Here is a 19,897-nt window from a genome sequence, read left to right on the forward strand (position 1 = left end):
TCCATTCCTCTTGCTGAACCTCACCTAATGACCCATCTAGCACCGACCTTCCATCAGTGGCTCTCAAACACTAGAGACCAGCAGAATTACTGACAGTCTGAAGAGAAGCATGTGGTGCTGGTCCCTCCTTCTTCTGCAAGAATCAGGATGAGAAGGCAGCAGAAAAGTAATAGAGAACAGCAATGCAGAAGTGAAACTGTGAGAAGCTACTCAAGGACAAAAGATTAAAAAGCAAAAGGACCATGGCTTTATCCTTTCCTCAAAGCATTAGCTAAATTAAGATTGGTTGTGATTACAGAAAGATTTCCTTGCAATTACTGTTCCACATCAGAATGTACTGCAGGAACTCCACAGATGTCTTGGATTGAGGGAATAAGCCAAGAAAGGGAGTCATGGTTAAAACAACGGCCATGCAGTTACTGCAGACGTGAATCCTCTTCAAGCATACATTCCCTAAGGAACACGTTCCCTGAGAGAAACCTATCGCAGAGCCATGTACATCTCCCCCAGGAATGCCTGTCTTCCTGCTCCAGGCACCCCTCATCACCTTTGTTCACACTGCAGAGAGGTGACCACATACACACAGATGAGGATGAGCTGGACGTCCCCAAAGCACTTTCATTGTCTACTGTCTTTAGCTGTGATTTGAGAGGGGACACTGTTCTATAGCCCCCAAGGGAGGAACTCCAGAGAAGAGGCCCTGTTTAGTTTAGATACAAGAGAGTTCCATTTTTTAAAACTGCTGGCTGTTCTGGATGTCTCCATTTTTAAGAACAAAATTTAACTAAGGAGAGTTGCTCACTCATAAAACATTTTCACCCCCAAGTCCAACAGAAGGAAAAGTATGTTTAAGAACAATATCCTCTTAAAAACCAGCAATTTATGCCCTCAAAGCCATTATGGGAATCTAAGGAATGTTTTCACCATTGGCAATATCCATGTTGTGTGCCCAATATTTAGATGTGTATTTAGGACATAGCTGGTTTTCCCAAACAATGTAAAAGAGAAAACTTTCTGGCAAGTACTGTCATTGCTCCTCCTGGTGCAACAGCCACATGAAATAGTGAAATTTTGCATCCACAAAACACACTCTCTGGACAGCATAAGGCCATGTAAGTATGTAGGAGATGAGTTTGTTTGTAGCTTATCAGGCTTTTGAACAATGAATATTTATTTCTTCTCTAATGTACAGATTTCAATTTTGTGCTCTTGATCCTTGTGCAGACTAGAGCGCCATTGCAGGTATCCTGATACACATCTATTGATTCTCAGGGCATTGCTGCAAAACTACACCAGCTCCAATGCAACAGCATATAGCTGTGCTTTATCTAAGTTCATACAGCCACATGCACTGAGTTTTACTAAAAACACATAAATAAAAGGGAGGAGGTTGATTGATGGCAGCTTCAGGAAGGCATGACTAGATCCACACAAACACTTGGGAAAAAGGTGCATGCAACTTATACAAAACTCTCTGCAGAGGTTTCAGAGACGAGCAAATGGCCTTAAGTTGCACCAGGGCAGGTTTAGGTTGGATATTAGGAAGAAATTCCTTCACCAAAAAAGTTGTTAAGCATTGGAACATGCTGCCCAAGCATGTAGCACACAAGCATGGTGGAGTCACGGTCTCTGGAGGTATTTAAAGATAAGCAGATGTAGTACTTAGGGACATGATGTAGTGGTGGACTTGGTGGTGATGGGTAAATGACTGGACTTGATGATCTTAAAGGTCTTTCCAACCTAAATAATTCTATAAAAACTAGAAACTCAGTTTCATTCCTGAGTAAAGAGGTTCGTGCGTAATTTTTTTATGGCAATAAAATAAATATGTGCTGCTGCAGCCAAGGAAAACCGCAGACTGTAACTTATCTTGATAAGTGACAGCTTCTCTGATCTGACTTATTTTAGCAGGGTGAGCAGAAGTTAAAGACTTGAGCTATTTCTCCTCTTCTACTGTAATCTATCAGTGTGTCCTCCAGCTTTCCAAGGTGGTGTTGTTCAGGTGATTTCCACTGTCCCACTTTGCTTTTACCCTCCCTCCTCTTCAGTACCGACTGCTTCCTCCCTCCAGAAAGTCACAACATCCTAAAGTGAGCATTCAGTTGGCTGTGTCTGCATCACACTCCTCCTCAGTTTGGGAAAGAGGACTCACAACACTCCACTCAGCTGGCTCTCCAAAAAATCCCCCCAGATTTAAGCAGAGAAATGGGAATTAACTCCCTCCAAGTGTAAGAGCATCTATCTGGGCTTTGACTTTGATATACAAGCAAAGGCTTTTCGATTTAGATGATTTCCAATCTCCCCAGTTTTCATCTGTGTCTTTGGGTAGCTGCCTTTGTCAAACTGCCTGAAATACTCCCAAACTGAGCAAGTTAACAGGAAGAAAGGGTAGGCCATGTGCCTCTTCCTTTTCTGGCAGTAACATGGGAGGAAAGATGATGCTGTATGGACAGGGATGCTGAGTGCATCCCCCCCTCCTGGCCAGGCTGATGTCAAAAGAGGTACTGTGCAGAAGGCACCTGGCATTCAGCAAGGGGGCTGCTTCTGTGCCTGGAAAAATGAGAAATCCCACCAACTTGTTTGGTTGGTTTTTTTGTAGAGGAATACAAGTTCACTCATCATTACAATAAGCAAATTCACACTCCCACTGAGCCAGTTTGAGACTTCCAAGACCAGCACAGTATATGAATGAGCCTAGTAAGAGCTACATACTGCAGACTCTTAGCCACTATTTTTCAAATTTAGGTCAGTCTGAGGCACCATGACTGAAAAATTATTGCCACGAGCATTGTAAATTAATATTTTATATCCCCTTGAAGTGATTTTTGAGGAAATTAGCCTTCATTACTGAGGCATCTCTCCTGTAAACACAGAAAACAGAAAATACCTCTGCTGACAAAGGCAGCATTGTAGGGCAGGGAAGAAGAGTAAACATTGAATCTGCAGGAAGAAGTGGACTGATTCAGCAGCTGAATCAATCAGGCATGTGCATTCCTTCTCCCCAGCAGTGCCCCAAGCTTCAGGACCTGCAGCACCCCACCCCACAGCTAGCACCACCTCTACACCCAGGCAGCAGCACACCATTGCCCCACAGACCAACCAAAATGGCAAGGTGGAGATGTCAGCCCCTATCAGATATGCCCCAAGGACACCAGGACCCCCCACTCCTGCCAGCTGGGTGGTTTGTGGTGCACTGATCACAGCCACAGCCACGAATGCCCGGTCCCGTGACCTTCACTGGGAGGGCAGTGAGGGCGTGGGGTTTCCATGGCGCTGTTTCCTTTTTGTGTTTCGGACCATTTGCACGGCCCAACCGGTGCTGGAGTGCTTATTTTTGGCAGTGGCTGGGGAGGTTCCTCTGCAGCTGAGTACAGCCAGCCAAACTCAGCTGGCACGAGGCAGGGCTTTTCAAAATGTTCTGTGCTCCAATCGGAAAGCAGCCGAATGATGCTCTTCTCAGAAAAGGGCTGCCCTTGTCCTCTTTTAATGAAAGCGAACTTGGTATTCAGTAGGAGCAAGCCAGAGCTATTTCAGACATGGAAGACAGCAGACACAAATCAATAGAAAAAAATAACTTCTTTTTATTTACAAAAAAATCCAAATATTGGATGCTGTAAACAAAATTCACAATCTGTTCCCTCTAGAGTCTGTTTTCCATCAGCTCTTTTTCTGTCTGTGACAAAGCCTATAGTCAAAATGTTCCAAAAGAGCAATCCAAGGAGCAGTTTGCTGCAACAGGATGCCTTGCAGAAGGCAACAGTTGTAAGGAAATTTGAGGGAAAGCAAATCTGCACAGACTCCTACAGACTGCAGGAGCCTGCAGTGCCTTTAGCCAAGATGTCTTGAAATTTGCAGGCCATTTTTTTTTTACTATTTATTTTGTTAGCAAACCACTATTACAACAGCAAAACAGTACACGGATTTTCTTTCTTGCAAGGGAAATTTTCTGCATAAAGAAAACCATACAAAAGAATATATTCAAATAGGAGCTGAATATGCAAATACAATTTTTCCTTTTCTGTGCAGTTTCATCCAACACACTTCATTATCACAATTAAAAAAAAAGCGCCTTTTTTGAACCGGTAGGAGCTTCTGATGTGACACAAACCAAGCATTTAGTAAGAGCTGTTTAGAGGATTTGTGTGAAGGCCTTTGTGCAAGATAAAAAATACTTTAAGTGCAATACGAGAAACTAGAAAAATATCATCTTTTTGGTCTTCTAATTGCCCTTCTATTTTTAGGAGAAATGTTCTTGCATTTGAGAGGACAGCTACATCTAAGAAAAAAAAAAGAAGAAAAATCCCATTTAAAAGCTCTTGGTTGTTTCACGATCGTTACATTTAACCAAGTTTAGCGCCCTGTTGGTTAGCAGGAAATTCAGTGGTGACACAAACAGTTTTACTGTAATCAGGTCAATGTCTTTAATCAGTTCAGCTCTTTAAAAGGGACACTGTCTTCTGTAGCACAAGCTCTAACTTTACGGCTGATTGGATGGGACAGATCAAGTCTACAAAGCAAGAACACGGTTATTAACTTTAAAAGTACCAGTGTGCTGAAGAGGAGGGGAAAAATAGTTAAAAAGAAGTCAGACTTTATGGAGGGAAAGGTGTGCAAACCACAGAAATAAACCAGCTTTGAAAAGGGGTTCTTATTTTACTCTTGGCCTGAACTCATGCCTTCTTCCCACCTCTAACACCAGGCACATTTTAAGCCGCCAGTCACAAATAAAACTAAGCTCCACCAGTTCCACCACTTCATCATTAACATATGCAAAACAGATCTGGAATACCTATATAATATATATAAAAACATATTATATATGTATCAAAATGCAAATGCCAAAAGGTGCAGTTTAGCTCAGAGCCCGGCTGTATGCACTACAAGGTAACTAGCTGCTGTCAATCAAAAAAAAACCCAACCCACAATTAGATTTTAGCTGAGAGGAAGTAATTCAAAACTTTCTTTCAAGCAATGGCAAAAAAAAGGGCCCGTCAAAGGAAAACCAGCACTGTATCATGTATTATCAGCATTCTGTGGTTGTGGCACAGCTATAGATTCTCAAACCCTTTTAAAGAGAGGATGAGTCATTTATTTGCCACAAATAGTTGTGGGAGAGAAGACATACCACATTACCAGCTGATCCTATTTCCCCAGCCCTCCCCTCGCTTCTGCTAGCAAGCCAGGAGCAGGAGGTACGGGGAGCCAGGAGCACCCAGCCCGGAGCCTCGGGGGCCAGAGGGAACCTCGCTGGGACCAGAAGCCAGCACCAAAGGAAGGGAAGGTGGGGACAAGGTCTGCACGTCAATGCTAGCAATGGCAATGGACCAGCTTTTGAGTTTCCTGAAGGACTCGCAAGGAAGGTGCTTCAGTAAACAAATCGGGTTCCTATTAAAGTGCCTGCAGAGTGAAAAGTACAAAGCGCGACAAAAATAGATGTACCTTACTCACTCCATAGGGAAAATACACTGCCAGGACACGAGTCCTCTCCCTCTCTCTGCCCCTGACTCCAACGCCAGACCGTGCCTGTGACCAGGCAGGGCACAGACGGATTTCCTTCAAAAGCCTGAACTCCCTTTTTTTTAAACCCCCCTCAGAAAGAAAAAGCAAACTATGAGAGTCAAGTGTCACTTAGTCATTAGGTTTTCAAAGCACAGCAAAGAATTTAACACCTTCAGAGATGGCACTGAAGTGAAAACAGCAGTGGAGGAGGTTGGTTTTTTTCCCCCCTGCTGGTCTTTCGGGAGAGGAAATGAAAGTGAATAGCTATTGTTCCAATGTAAAGTGATTCCATTTAAATAAAGTACAGTACTAAAATTGTAAATGCAGTGTGACAACCAGATCAAAGATGTTTAATATTTGCATAAAAATATATATATATAATATATATATAAAATATAATTTTCAGCAATCGTGCAACACTCTTAAAAAGGGTTCATTTCACATTTACTAAATTCTAGTGGTCCTGGAATGCATAATGCATTCTATTAAAAATACTCCTTTAAATATTAACAATTAGTGTTCAAATTACCAACTAATACAATATTCTTTAGCTGTCAGGGGTTTTAAATAAACCTATCTTTGATCCACGTTCCACTGAAATTACACATCATGGAGGTATGCAGTCACAATATTAGTGGGTTAAATGTCAAAATGGCATTACAGTACAAAACAGTTTAAAAAAATCAGCTAGTCATATGTTTCTCCATCTGTGGAATTATTATGGCTCACAAGCAACCCACTGAATTACTGTAATCCTTGTTCTTGCAACCAAAGACATTATCTGAATCCCACCTTAATCCTGACTGGTTCATTTACTCCAAATTTCTCAGGTGTGGGTTAAAATTTCACTGCAAGGTGCCCACTGTCCTATGACATCCTGTTGCAAACTGGAAAACAAGTAGTACTTTATTTAAACATTCCTTAATTGCTACATTTTCCTAGACCACATTAATATATATTGTGTGTGTATATATATAGATATACACCAATGACATGTACATATATACACACACAAACATATATACACACATACACACACAGACCTAGGATAATAGCACACCGACAAAACATTAACTCTATACAGGTATTTGCCAAGAAAAAAAATAGGGCATTTCCTCCACCACTTATTCACAAGCTTATGGGTTGGTTTGCTTTTTTTTTTATCCTTGTGTCCCTGATAAAACAAAATGCATGGTTAAACCACAAAACTATATATTTTTTCTCACTTCAAATTTTATGAAGGCATCAGGCACTTTTGATTACTATTGGTGTGTACAAATATAGGAACATCTCCTTTTACATATATATATATTTATATATATATACTCTACTATATCTTCTTTGCTTGGATAACTTTTTTGTGAAATCTTTGGTCCTTAAGTATATACTTCTTGCCACAGCTGGTTTTCCAGCATTCTCACATTTTTAAAATGTGAGGCATGCACACAGCTGGAAATAATGGACTTTGTCATCGTACATGTTTCTGCTTCTCTAACTGTACCAATCCACTACTGTTCATTTGGAGCAAGCTGTTTCTGGTAAAGCATTCTAGTCAAGCAAGCTATACATTCTACATGGTCAATCCATAGACGGCACTTGCTGCAAGCCCCAAATGCAGTAATTCCAATATACAACTTTATTCAGCTTATCTCTGCTTTATGCCTCTAACTTTTAACTCCTGAATATATATAGAACTGTTTTTTGTGAAGTTTTTTCTTTTGTTGTTTTTTTTTTGTTTTGTTTTGTTTCTTTCATATTCTCCCTTTTGCAGATCCCATTCTAGAGTAAGAATAAAAATAGAAGAAAATAAGGCTTTCCCACCTTCTCTATGCCAAAGCTATGGGAGCAGATATTGCCAACCCATATTGTCATCAAGCATATTCCTCCCTCACTTATTTCAGGGGAAGCTGGTTGCTTTCAATGACAGGCCTCTTGTGCTCTGGGGTAGGATCCAATTATTTTGGGGTTCTTTCTTGATCATGCTCCCATTAATAATTAGAAGAATCACAAGCTTGTCCCAAGCTTGATAACTAGAGCAGATCATCATTGCACAAAACACCCCATTTCAGAGGGACCCGTCGCCCCTTCCTACATCTTAGAAAAAGTTCTCTCCACGGGGTCTACTAACTTCAGGTCTTAATTACAGGGCAGCCAAGTAGAGTATGTGTGCTGCTGGCAAGGGAACACCGTCTGAACCTGGGCAATATAGTAATTGCTGAAGTTGGCATCTGCTACGTATGGGGCTGGCTGGTAATAGCAGGTGACATTGGCCACGTTGGGGATGATATTTTGCTCGGCTAGGACCCGGATGGCCAGCATGGTGATCAGATTCAGAGTCTGTCTCCTCTCATGTCCCATCAGGCACACTGTGCTCTCATTCACCACACCGTGCAGGGTCATGAGATAGTCATACTTGCGGTCTTCTAATCCCACAAAGTGGTTCTGCAAGTAGGACTCCAGCTTTCTCTGCTGTTCGCCAATGTCTGAGAAGTCAATGAAAAACCTCGAACACATGTATCTCTGCAGGGATTTAATTTCAGATTCAGAGGCTGCCCTAAAGCCCCTTACCAAAAGGTTGCAGTACTTCAGAAGACCACCTCCTCTGATTTCTTCTGGGTTTCTGGTGGCAATTATCTTGTTGCAGAGGTGATCAAAGGCTTCCTGGAAATCCCCATAAACGCTCTCGCCAATGATAGTTGGGTGAAAAGTTTCAGTCATCGGATTCTCTGAGCACTCATAAAAAAGCAGCAGGGAGTCCAGCTTGATTTGAAAGGAATCGACACTGAATTCAAACTGCCGCCTCAGAGAGTCCACAAATTTCAGCTCCACGTTTTTGCCACTGTTGTTGGACAGGGAGATAAGACTCCATCGGTCTGAATCATTGCATACTTTTACCATTTTCTGTACATAAGCCTCCTATAATCAGAAAGACAAAATGAGCAAATCAAGACAAAGATCCAAGAAATTTCTCCTTCACTGCGTCTTCACCCCTCCCAAGCTGCCCCCCCCCCCGACATTTGCATTTTATGAAAGATTTCATGGAGCCTGCAGATACAAACCACAGAGTAAGTGCTTAATGTGAGACCTCAAAATGCTGTCACTGCAAGGGTATGACAGGGGAGGGACAGTGTTCTGCTGGGACTGTGTCATGCAAGGGAAGCATGCAGCAACACTACCTTGTTCAGTCACTTCTAAACACATCTACAGACTAAGTCCATGGCGCATCTGCCAAATATGCCTGCACCCATATGCAGAAGGTCACTCCTACAATCTAAAAAGAAATCTGATTTATTGGTTTTCACTTCTCTCTCTACTTCCCAAAGAACAAGTTAGCAAATGTTCATTCCCCTCAATCCTACCAGTGCAGGTTCCATAAGTAAGTCCTGTATTAAAAAAAAATTAATCCCTCTAAAAATCTGGAAGGATTTGGATTCAGCCTAATCAACTCAAGCGAAGTGTCTTCTAGAGGAGGGGATATGCCTCCCCACTGGGGCACTTAGCACAGCTGGAAGCATGCCTTGCAGACGGGGTTTCCTTCTTGCAGATGTTAAATCCATCTACGCTCCCCGTGCACCCGGGAACCGGGGCCGGCACACCGAGCTGCCGCCGAGCCGGGCTGGGAGAGAGGTGTGCAGCGCCTGGCACACGCCCCAGGTAAAACAGCGCTCCCAGCAAATCAACCGGGAGGGAGAACAGCTAATTAATCCTGAAGAGCCCCGGGCAGGGCGCTTCACTGTAAACTCCTCCTCGGTTTTAAGCGTGGGGTGAATAAATCGCTCGGGGTTCCCGTGGGTCGCGGAGGTGTGGGGGGAGCTGCTGCACCACTCCATCCCCAGGGGGAAGGCGCCCGCTCCCCGCAGGCAGGCGCTCACACCTGCCCGCTCCGGGCGTCTGGGCAGAGGTCAGGTTTACCTTGAGTGTGAGAGGCGTGATCTTCTCCTTATTCACCCCCTCGGGTAAGAAATCCAAGAGGCAGTCCAAGACCACGTCCTTCACAGTCTGAAATTCGGCTTCTCCTTTGAGGTCGGCGCAGAAGATGAGGTCCAAGTCCTTGTAGCCCAGGCCGCTGTCCTGGTGGAGGACGTGGCTGGCGGCCGAGCCGTTCAGCCGCACGTCCCGCAGGCCGATGCCCTTCTCTTCCAGCCGGCTCCGCACCACCTTGACGATCTGCCGAGGCTGCATGGCCAGCGTGGGGAAGTTACCGCGGCCGTGGATGGGGATGGTTTCGCTGAGGATGCGGTCCAGACGCTGCACTTGCTCCCAGCTCAGCACGTTGCAGTGCGCGCTCTCGCCGCCGTCCGCGGAACTCCCGCCGGCCTTCTCATCGTCTGCCATGGTGAGCGGCCGCCGCCTCCCCGGGCTGGATCCAGGCACCGCTCCGGCTCCCCGCCGGCCCCCCGGGGCCTCTCTCTCTCCGCGCCTGGCAAAAGAGGAGGAAAAGCCAGCGGTCAGCAGCTGCGTGCACCGGCGCCCGAGCTCCGCTCCCCTGCGGCCGTCCCTTTCAGTGTGGGGAAGCGGGGGGACACACCTACTGATCAGATTTAAAAATAAATAAATAAAATGGGGGGTGGGGGGAGAAAAAGCCCCCCGGAGCCAGGTGGTGCTGCACGATAAGGGAAGGCGCCCGACCTGCAGCGCCGCTGCTTGCGCCGCTCTCCGCGCTCCCGCCGGGGCAGAGGCCGCCCCGCGCCGACGAAGAGGCCGCCCCGCACCGCCCAAGAGGCCGCCCCGCTCGCTGCCGCCGCAGGCTGCCGCCGTCTCCGGAGCTTTCGTAGTTCTGGCCGGGAAAGGTCCTCAGTAGTTTTTATACGGGGTTTCTCCGCGCTTCCGGGGCTCCGAGTCACGGCGCCCGCGTCCCGCCCCCTCTATCTGCATGGCCGGCCTCGGCGGTGCCCCCGGCCCGCCCACACCCGCGCACCCGCGGGCCGCCCTCCCGCCCGCCCCTCCGCAGCGCCCAGCGCGGCCGTCCCGCACCGCCCCGGGCTGGGGGAGCCGCGCAGCGCAGCGCAGCCTCCCCGCACGGCTCCGGGCAGGCAACAAGTGCAGCAGCGCTCCCTGCCCCGAACGGGGCGCGGCCCCTCGCGCTCCTGCCCTGCCTCGATGCGCGCCCAGGGGCACCCAGCTCCGCGCTGCCATTCATTCCCGGGTTTTTTTCCCCTGCCTTTTTACCCCCCGCCCGCCCCCCCGACATTCTCGGTCATCCCAGGCTCAGCCAAACTTCATACCAGAGCGACGGAATTTGGCAAGAGCCCCTCTCCAAGCAGATGCCGAGGATCCCGGGCCGTGTGGTTTGCGCTGCTCGGCTCCTGACCGAGATTTCCAGAGCCGCCTGCGGCAGCGCAGCGGCATCACGCCGTGCCTGCCCGGTCCCGGCCCGGCCCCTTCCCCCGTGCCCGCCCGCCCTCCTCGCCGGCGACGGGAGGAAAAAGACATCTCGTAGACCACGGAGGAGACGGTGCCTTCCAGAGGAGCATCCTGCTTATAGAGAACAACTTGGGTAACCGCGGAGCCGTAAAAATGACGTGGAAGACAAGCATATTATATAAACATACCCATATATTTTATTTGCATTTTCTTTTAAATAACGATGAAAGCATCTGCTTGTTTTTCACCTGTTACGTACATACACGAACATATAGTTATTATTTAAAATGCATATAGATACTATATGAATATCGATACTATTTCAAGACAGATACTATTTAAAATGCATACATACTATTTAAAACAGACTTAGCGCACACACCCGAAGCACGCAGCAGCACCCGGGGCCGCCACCGCCCCACGGCGCAGCGCGCACACGCCAGCGCGGTATGGACAGCGGGTTGCGCGGCAGGATGCAGTGCTGGGGGACACGGGGGGGGTCATGGACGGTGTTGCGTCACCGCTCGCAGTTTTGTGACGCGCGGCAGGAGGGGCTAATGGGGGAGCGCAACGACGTGACGCGCAGCTCCCTCAACCGAGCACTTCGCCGAAACGGGGGGGTGGGCGACATAGCCCGACAGGGTTTACTGCCCCCTCCCCCCGTTTTTAGCGCGCCCCCCATCTTCTCCCGCCCCGGGATGTGGTTAGAGGTGTGGGGCCGCTCGGGAACCCCCGAACCCTGCACTCCCCCTCCCTCCGCACACCCCGGGCGGGGGTCCCGCCGCGCTGCGCCCGCCCCGTCGGGGCGCTCCCGGCCGGCGCAGCGCAGGGCACGGGCGCCCCCTGCCGGCTGCCGCGGGGCCGGGCGGGGCGGGGGCGGCTCGGGCTTTGATCCATTGCCCACATTCCCTATGGCTTCATTGCCTCCATTCCCGATGTGCTCCTCACGCCGGAGCACACACGGAGCGCGGGTGACTCCGCCCTGGGCCCCGTCGTGCGGCAGTGCCGCCCCCTCCCCGTGCCGCTCAGGGGGCGATAAAAGTGTTTGTATTGCTCTGTGTCAATGTGTTATAGGAAAAAAAAAGAAAGTAGAAAGCTTTTAAAGTACGAAGTGTACAAGGGACTGCAGCTTAACAGCAGAAGCAGAACGTTGTACGTCTGCCAGCATATTGAATAGGGTTTGCCAGCTTATTCCTTTATATAAAATAAACATTCAGAGTAAGCGGCCGGCTGGCAGGGGAGCCTGTTGAGGGGAGCCTGCAGCTGGCTGCTGAGAGCCTGGGCCACTGGCTCCTGCTGCTGGGCACAGGGAGCCCCCACTTTGCCCCTGGAGCCCCCACTCTCTCCATCTCCTCACACCGACATGGGGCCCAGCCGGTGACAGGCGAGGGCAGGGGCTCCCGGGAGTCCCACCAAGGGCACTGCTTGCCTGCAGCACTGAGGCGACACTGCCCTCCCTGTGCAGCTGGAAAGCTCGGAGAGGTTAAAACATAACCCCATTCCCAGACTGGCATCACTCAGGTGAACCACAGTTCACTAGGGCACACGATTTAATCTTTCAAAAGGGGTAACTATCACCTTATTTATAAGCAAATTGCCATTATCAGTAATCAGCTGGATTACTGATTTCTAGAGCAAGGACAAAGATCAGACTTGGAGTCTCATCCCATATTAAGCAAGGCCAGCTCCAAGAAACTGAGACAATTTCCTGTCTGGGAGTAACCAGCATTTCATTTAAGTTGTGTTTCTCAGCATGTTGAAATGAAATTTTAGCAGTATTTTGAATACTGCAGAATGTACCAGTGCATTCACTACACTGGTCAGTAGGATTTAATGCTATTTTATGTTGATCTTGTTTCATTCCCCCATGAAGTGTGACTTTTGACCTCTTTTAAGTTGCTATCGTTTGCCCACTTGAAAAATGGGCAGAAGTTCATAGTGGAGAACACTGATTTACTAAAGGCAAGGTGAATGCAATCTCAGAAGGAAGACCTTTACACTGCTGGGTTTTGCTAAAGGAGAAGGGCTAGCCAAGCCCTCTCCTCACCTCAACCTCCCTTTCTCAGTGTAAGCACCTGCAAATCACCTCCCACTCACTGAAAGAAGAGAGGAAATAATTTTCAGTCAGAATCACTGCATTTACATTTTTTCAGTTCAGAAATGTGCAAAGGAGGGTAATCATTACACTCTTCATATAGATTAGGAATTATTTGCTCTGATGTGCAGTTCTTTTCACTTATCTTCCCTTAATTAATGGACACCAGATAAAGGGTATTTTATATATATCTATTTTAAGTAAACTGTGTAAATAGAAGAGAAATAGAACTCTATCAGTGCAGTACTTTACCTAAGATATATACTCGTTATAGATTTTTGCTCCTCTATTCTACTTGAATGTGAAAGCCCTCATCACTTTAAATCAGTAGAAATCATTAAGAATTGTAGCAAGAAATTAAATTAGGGTGAATTACATTATGAGAAACTTAGAAATATTTGTATGAGTTACAGAGATTATTCTAATTACAACTGATACTGGTAATGCTGTTGCTAATAAAAACATTAATTCAGATCATGAGCACGCTCTGTCCCTTTAATGACAAACTTACTTTTGGAAGGAAAAGGTGGGGGTTTCTAAATTGTCGGTGTGAGCAGTAATTATTTGACAGAATTTTGATTGTATTACTCATTCAGGTTGTTTATGCTGCCCAAGCAATTAGTAGGAGCACAAGATGTGTGATGTGAATCATGTCTTTCTGTATGTTCGCACAATATTTTTCAATTAGTCCCTTCATTCCCATCCGTACTCTCAGTCCTGCTCTAGAACAAATGAAAATTAATAGCAACAAATGTGTTTCTCATGTATGCATTTGTGTATATTTGCCTAATAAAGTCCTCAGTGTGAGCTCTTCATTCAGCTTGGCCACGTAGCAGAGAGTGTACTCTCCAGGTGAGCTCTGCTGAATTTAGGAATTTAAGTAATTTATTGACTGAACTACATCAACTGTGACTGCAAGGTTGTTCTGCCTTCCTTCTGCCCGAGTCATGGTGCCTAAAACAGGAGCATGCTCTTTCTGGCAGAAAAAAAGAGCCAGAAACTGTGACTCTTCGTCTGTGCCTAGTCTAGGAATTGGTTCCTGTTTGGTGCCCAGCAGGGGAAAACTTCCAGTTTAGTTTTTTCAAAGAGGAAATGAGTTGGTGTGACAGCTGTCTGCCAACATGTGTTACCTACAGACAGTCAGGGGATTCACTTCTGAGCAGAAACACTACTTCAGTCCAAAAATTAATGTTAACTCGGACAGAGGTGTTTGTTTTTTGTTAAAAACCTAACAAATATCACTGCTGCTATCATTACTATGCATTAAAAGCAGCAGCCAGGATTGGTTTGACAGGAACAGAAAAGTCTAGGAATTCCAAAAAACAGCCTCAGAAGGAGTTCAGAAATAAAGATACAGCACAATTGTATCACAGTTGTGTCATGAAAAGTTTGGTAATGTCATTCGTCCTTTCCTTTATTTTTTTCTTAATCCTTCTGTTAAGAGCAGTTATTCCTATTGGAGAGACAGACAGCAGGTACCATCATGTTGATTTTCCCTACATCCTTTTGACAAGGTTAAAACTGCAAATAGATGTTCATAATAATAAAAAAGCAGTAGTCTGTAGCAAGATGGACATCGAGAGCCCCATTTTGCAGGTGGCTGAATGTGAAGTGTGTCAAGTGTGGATGAGCAGGCTGTGCAGGGGAGCCCTGGGGCCCCTCGGCAGCCCTGGCTGCAGCATTTTGGGAATGCTGGCGGGATACAGCAGCACTGCAGCTTCCCACCCAGGCCTGGCACGGCAGCTCTTTCTGTCTCTGCTCACAAGTGCCTGAGCACAGCTGGCTTCCCCTATCTCGTACAGAGGCCAACGGCAACTAAAACACTAAAAATCAGATCTTGACCTAAATTTTTTTCTCTGTTGAGATGGAAAGACATTGCTGGGCAGCAATCACCGGAAAAGTTCTTTATGTTATTCACTGTGTTGCTACACAATTATCTTGCCGGAAAGAGCAGCTATAGGACTGAAGAATATTCATAGTTGCTCTCCACCCAGATAGCATGTGAATGTATCAACTCAGCTCCAGATACCAAATTTCTGGAGAATGCAGGCTGCTGTACCCTTTTCCCTCCCTCCTCATCACCCCATGTGCAGCTGCTGGCTCCATCCCACTCGCCCCTCTGCTCGGCTGGGCAACCCACCAGGGTGCTGAGTGTGCCACAGCTCTTCTCTGCTGCTTGCTGCCCCAGACCAGAGAGTGGGCAGAGCTCAAGGAGCCATCAGCCAACAGGACAAAAGTTCAGAGAACTTGGCTTGGATGGGAAATCCTGGGAACTAACACAAAGTCATCGGATTCAAACAGAGCCCAGCCTCAGACAATCTGAAAATTAGTTTCATGAAAACAGTAAATGGACACTTGCTGGAAATACCTTTGAGTACCAAAAGGACTAGTGCTGTTACTGACAATAGCACAGAATAAAGTGCCTTCAAAATAAACTCTTAAGGTGTTGTCTATACCAGACACACTTGCAATCCATTCCAAATTTTGTTTGATTCATATCTTTCCTCAGAATTAGTCTGGGCAAAGTTTGAGCATGGGTGTGGAAGCAGAGCTCCAAGTCTGGTTTTGCTGGGGTTTTCTTGTTTTGGGGTTGTTTTATTTTTGTTTTTTTGGGATTTGTTTTTGGGCTGAGGTTGTGGGGGTTTTTTGGTGGGGGTTTTTTTGGTTATTGGTGTTGTTGCTTGGTTTTTTTGGGTTTCTGTTTTGTTTTGGTTTCTTGGGGTTTTTTTAATTTTTTTTTTTATCACAAAAGTATTCAAATCTGATTTTTTTTCTTTTTCCCAAGGGTTTTGTCTTTCTCTTGCATGCATGCACAAAATAGTCTTGATATTCTATAATTCACAATTATTTATTTCCAAAATTTATTTCCGTGTTTGACATTTTGTGATGGAATAATCAATACAAGGAATCAGTACTAGAATTATCAACTGCTGGAGTAGTCAATACAAAGGTACTTTGAATAAAGTGAAAATCAGAGATACTAGAAAATGGGCTTTCAAAGATAAATAAAAGAAATCTTTGTGCTTTCAAAGTACTTCTCTTTTATTAGTTTTATTTTCCTTCTGCCAGATTTTACTGGAAAGATGTTTTACTCATCCTGGGAAAAAAGTCAATGTTTGGACTAAATACTGTGATGTTTTGAAAAGGTGCAGTTTGAAGAAGGCCAAATTATCAGAATTTTCTGATGGGCCTGCCAGTTGCTTTTTGCAATGCTGCTGAGAGTGTGTTAAATGAAATAGTAGTATTCAACATGTGCATTGCTGCAACAGCCACTGGCCAAGTCAAGAGATCAGAGTACCAAAAGGTTCATCTATCAAAAGACCCATTCCTGCCTCATCTAGGAAATTCACAGCCTAAATACAACAGTACATTGCAGTAACTTATATTAGACAAACCCATCAGCATTTGTTCTTGAGTAGGATTTTTCAGAGCTGGTGCTGAAACAGAACAGGAAATGGCAAACCTCTCATCTCCTCCATGCCAGGCTGGCAGCCATCCCAGCCTGCAAAGCACAGGATGGTGTGGTCCTGTCAAATCCTTTTTCTCTAGGTCACCTGCCTAAAAAATAGCCATGCTCTCAGATTCAGTTATGTTTTACACCCAGATATTGTTATGATTTTGCCCAGGTTGGCCTTTGGGATTGAAATGCGATAAAAATGAACTATACAAGATCTTAGATATTCCTAGTCATATGGAAGTCAAGATTAAGACTTTCTTTTTCCATTTTTTTTTCTTTTTTCTTTCTTTTTTTTTTAAGAGGCCACATTTTTCATTGGTGTGTAGGAGAGTTTAAAGACTCAGTATTTCTACCCCCATAGGAAAGACACCCCTGCAATGTTTCATGACTCATGCTTTCATGCAACCCCTTTTGCTTCTGACTTGTAGGATTTTATGCTGATTTTACTTTTCCATGTTTTGTTTACCCTACAATGCATTAAGCTCTTGTGGGAATACTCCATTGGATTTCAGCATTCCGCCTTTTATTTGGGGGAGATGAAGAAACTTGTCATTTCAGATTTAAACAAGCTGTTCTGCTTTTGGAACAGCAAACTGAAGAGTGAAAATACTCAATGTGAACTAACAGAAATTGGGTTACTGTTCATTCAGACAGAATTGGTTTCACGGAGTCAAAGACATAATGTAGTTTCACCCACTACAAAACAAATGCTGCTTTACCAAGTGCTTTCACTTCCAGGACTATGACTCCTGATGGAGTCAGGATACCTTTCAGTCTAGATTACAGTCCATAAGTGCTGGAAATTAATAACTGGATTGCTACTGAAAATGTGGCTTATTACCCAATTAACCTCACTGTTAAAAATGTGCATTATATTCCTAGTCAGAAGTCCAGTTTGCACAGAACAGGAGTGTTTGCATTGAAATTTACTGTATACTGAAATAACATGCTTATTCCCAGAATACTATTCTTAGCATCTATAAAAAAGTGAAATATAATCTCCAGATTTGATGTTCCTCCTGTTACACTGCCTGTTGAAGTAACATTGACAATACCTGCATAGAGGCACAATAAGAATTCTTTAGCTGTGATCCCACATGGCTTTTCATCTCACCCAAGTCTGCTGAAGGTAGCAGGCTGCTCTTAAATAGGGTTGCCTATCTCTAGCTCTTCCCAGGGAGGCAAAAATAGTTTAGAGCCAATATATAACTGTTACACATATTAGAGCAGATTTTGGTTATCTGGAGTTCTATGGATGGATTTTTGGCTTAAAGGCAAAGAATCAAAATGCCATGAAGATGAAAGAATGAAACCCAACATGTTAGGACTGTGAAAGTGGGAACACAACCGAACTCTGTTGGACCTAAAGGTGTGAGATCACTCATCCAAAGAAGCAAAGAACTGGAGAGTATCACAGTCTGTTTGTGCATCTTACAAGGGATGACTAGGGCAGCTGATGGCTGGAAAACCACAGTTTGAGTCAGATGTCTTAGTAAGCAATAACTTTGCTGGTGCCCATGGAATGGCACCATGCTGGGCCAGTGACCACTGTCATTGTACCTGAATCCTGGTGCTGCCTTGGCTTTTCCAGAATTGTGAGATGCAAAGTTGTCCCGTTTCAGGTTTTTTTTTTCCTTCTTCTTCTTAATTTTTTCTTCTTTCCCCATCACCAATTATTCTCAGCTCTCTCTATGCTGATGATGGCAGCTGGAGCAAGGACCTGGTTTGGAATTGCACTGCTCTCAGAAACAAGAATACAGTGATATACTTTGCCACAGCACCAACTACAATGCTGCTTTCTTCTTCCATGTGTCTCCTTTTCTTTCACAGGAAAACCTGCTTCTCCATACCATGCACTGTTTTGGTACACTAAGTTCAAAGAGTAAAATGATGACAGAGACGAGTGTTTAGTCAGAGTACAGAGAAAAAATGAACTAGGCAATTTATCAAGTACATTTCAAAGCAAAAGCAGGGTATTAAAACAAACAAACAAAACAAAACAAAACAACCAATTTTTTTCCCTAATTACAAAGGAAAGCATGTCATGGGTGCCAAAAAAAAGAGGATTTTTTTTCCCATGGAGGATTTTTCCTTCAGGAATGTGAAAATTATACAGAATAGTACCTTAGGCAGCTTATTTTGTAGCAGTATGCCCTGCCACCACCTCAATAGAAGGGAAGAGAGCCACCTCTGATAAGGAGAAGGCTCCAATCTTTGCTGCCAGTTCTCTTGCTGAGACCCTGCAGGATCCCAAATAGAATGAGCTGCACCAAGAGCCATCACCTACCACATCTGCAAGTTACCACCAATCTTTGTGCAATGCAAGCCAAGGACCCTGGGGCTCCTTCAGCCCTTCCTGAGCACCATCAGAGCATTGCCAACACTGTTTACTGCTGGGAGGGATGGGCAGTGGCACAGCAGCAGCTGCAACCCAGTTTTAGCTCAGAGAGAACTGCAGACTCTTGCTGTGCAGATGGGAGAGTTGTTGCTTCCCTAAGGAGCAGTTGCCAGAGCATAGATGTCTTGACTGAGCTGTGCTACAAGACATTGGTCTCACTGCCTTTGAAGATCTCAGAAATCAGCAAGACCCAGGAGCCAGGAGCCTTTCCCTGTCTGGGAAATGACCAGACCAGCTCCCACGGCCAGCTCCCACTGAGTTTGGAGATCAGCTGCTGCCCCCTTCCCAAGAGGCAGGAGCAGCCTCTTCTTCAGAGCAGCAGCTCCAGCTCCTCAGTCCTGCTGAGCTCAGCAATAGCCCAGCTGAGCTCTGAACCGTAAGCTGGCTTTGTGTGTGGATAAAAATAGTGCAGCACAAATAACATTAACACCAAAATAAGGGCAACTGTCACAGTTATGCTCTTTTTTTTTACTGTGAAGCCCTCACAAGGATAAAAGGTCGGAGACTAGAAGCCCGAGTGCAAAAAGTCTCTTAGTTGTAGCACTTCAGAGTACTTTTAGCTCTCTTATTTTTTTTCTGGACAGGTTCTTTGGACATGCAAACCTTTAGATGGGCTCTGCTAAGGAGTGAGGAGGAGTCATCACAGTGTGTAACCTCAGCACAGTGGGATTGCAAAAAGGCACTGAACTGGGAATGGAACCTTCCTTTCCAGCCCTGATGTTTAAATGTTGCCCATCACAGTGAAAATCCTCTAAGCTTATCTGAGCCAAAATGCAGAGAACATTTTGTGAAATTTTGTCCTTCTGAAATAGAGCCCTGAGCTTGCCTCCTACTCATATCAAACCTAATCTTATCCTGAGCAACAGCCTCAGCTCCCTTGCAGTCCAGACTCCTCCTCAAGTCTTTTCCCCCAACATGAAGAAATTTCTTGTGATTGTACCACTATGCATCTGAAAGAGCTGTCCTGCAAAGTGACCTGGTAAATGAAACCAGAGTGAGTGGTGTGTGAATATTATAGGTCTATTTCTTGTTCCACTGCTGAAGAATAGTCTTTGTTTTCAGAATTAACCCCCAGAGGTTCTTA

At 45.3% G+C, this 19,897-nt stretch overlaps 1 protein-coding gene across 3 annotated transcripts; it reads right to left on the reverse strand.

The window, feature by feature from the left end:
- Positions 1-3,557: 3,557 nt before the first annotated feature.
- On the reverse strand, positions 3,558-10,876 carry TENT5A (terminal nucleotidyltransferase 5A). 3 transcript variants are annotated; one of them, XM_077174864.1, is made up of 3 exons: positions 10,725-10,876; positions 9,412-9,919; positions 3,558-8,415 (listed from the first exon to the last, which is right to left on the reverse strand). In XM_077174864.1, the coding sequence occupies exons 2-3, from the start codon at positions 9,832-9,834 to the stop codon at positions 7,636-7,638; spliced, it is 1,203 nt and encodes a 400-aa protein (XP_077030979.1). In that variant the 5' UTR covers positions 9,835-9,919; positions 10,725-10,876; the 3' UTR covers positions 3,558-7,635. The 3 variants fall into 3 exon arrangements, with proteins under 3 accessions (XP_077030979.1, XP_054485695.1, XP_077030978.1); XM_054629720.2 differs by lacking the exon at positions 10,725-10,876 and adding an exon at positions 10,129-10,392; XM_077174863.1 differs by lacking the exon at positions 10,725-10,876 and adding an exon at positions 10,028-10,288.
- Positions 10,877-19,897: the final 9,021 nt, after the last annotated feature.

Source organism: Agelaius phoeniceus, chromosome 3, assembly GCF_051311805.1.
Source record: "Agelaius phoeniceus isolate bAgePho1 chromosome 3, bAgePho1.hap1, whole genome shotgun sequence".
In the NCBI taxonomy this organism is placed as follows: Eukaryota; Metazoa; Chordata; class Aves; order Passeriformes; family Icteridae; genus Agelaius; species Agelaius phoeniceus.

Coding starts and splice junctions, on each gene's coding strand:
- TENT5A (XM_077174864.1), bottom strand. CDS start 9,834: ATGGCAGACGATGAGAAGGCCGGCGGGAGTTCCGCGGACGGCGGCGAG. Junction 8,416..9,411: donor TCACGCCTCTCACACTCAAG/GTAAACCTGACC, acceptor TTCTGATTATAG/GAGGCTTATGTACAGAAAAT.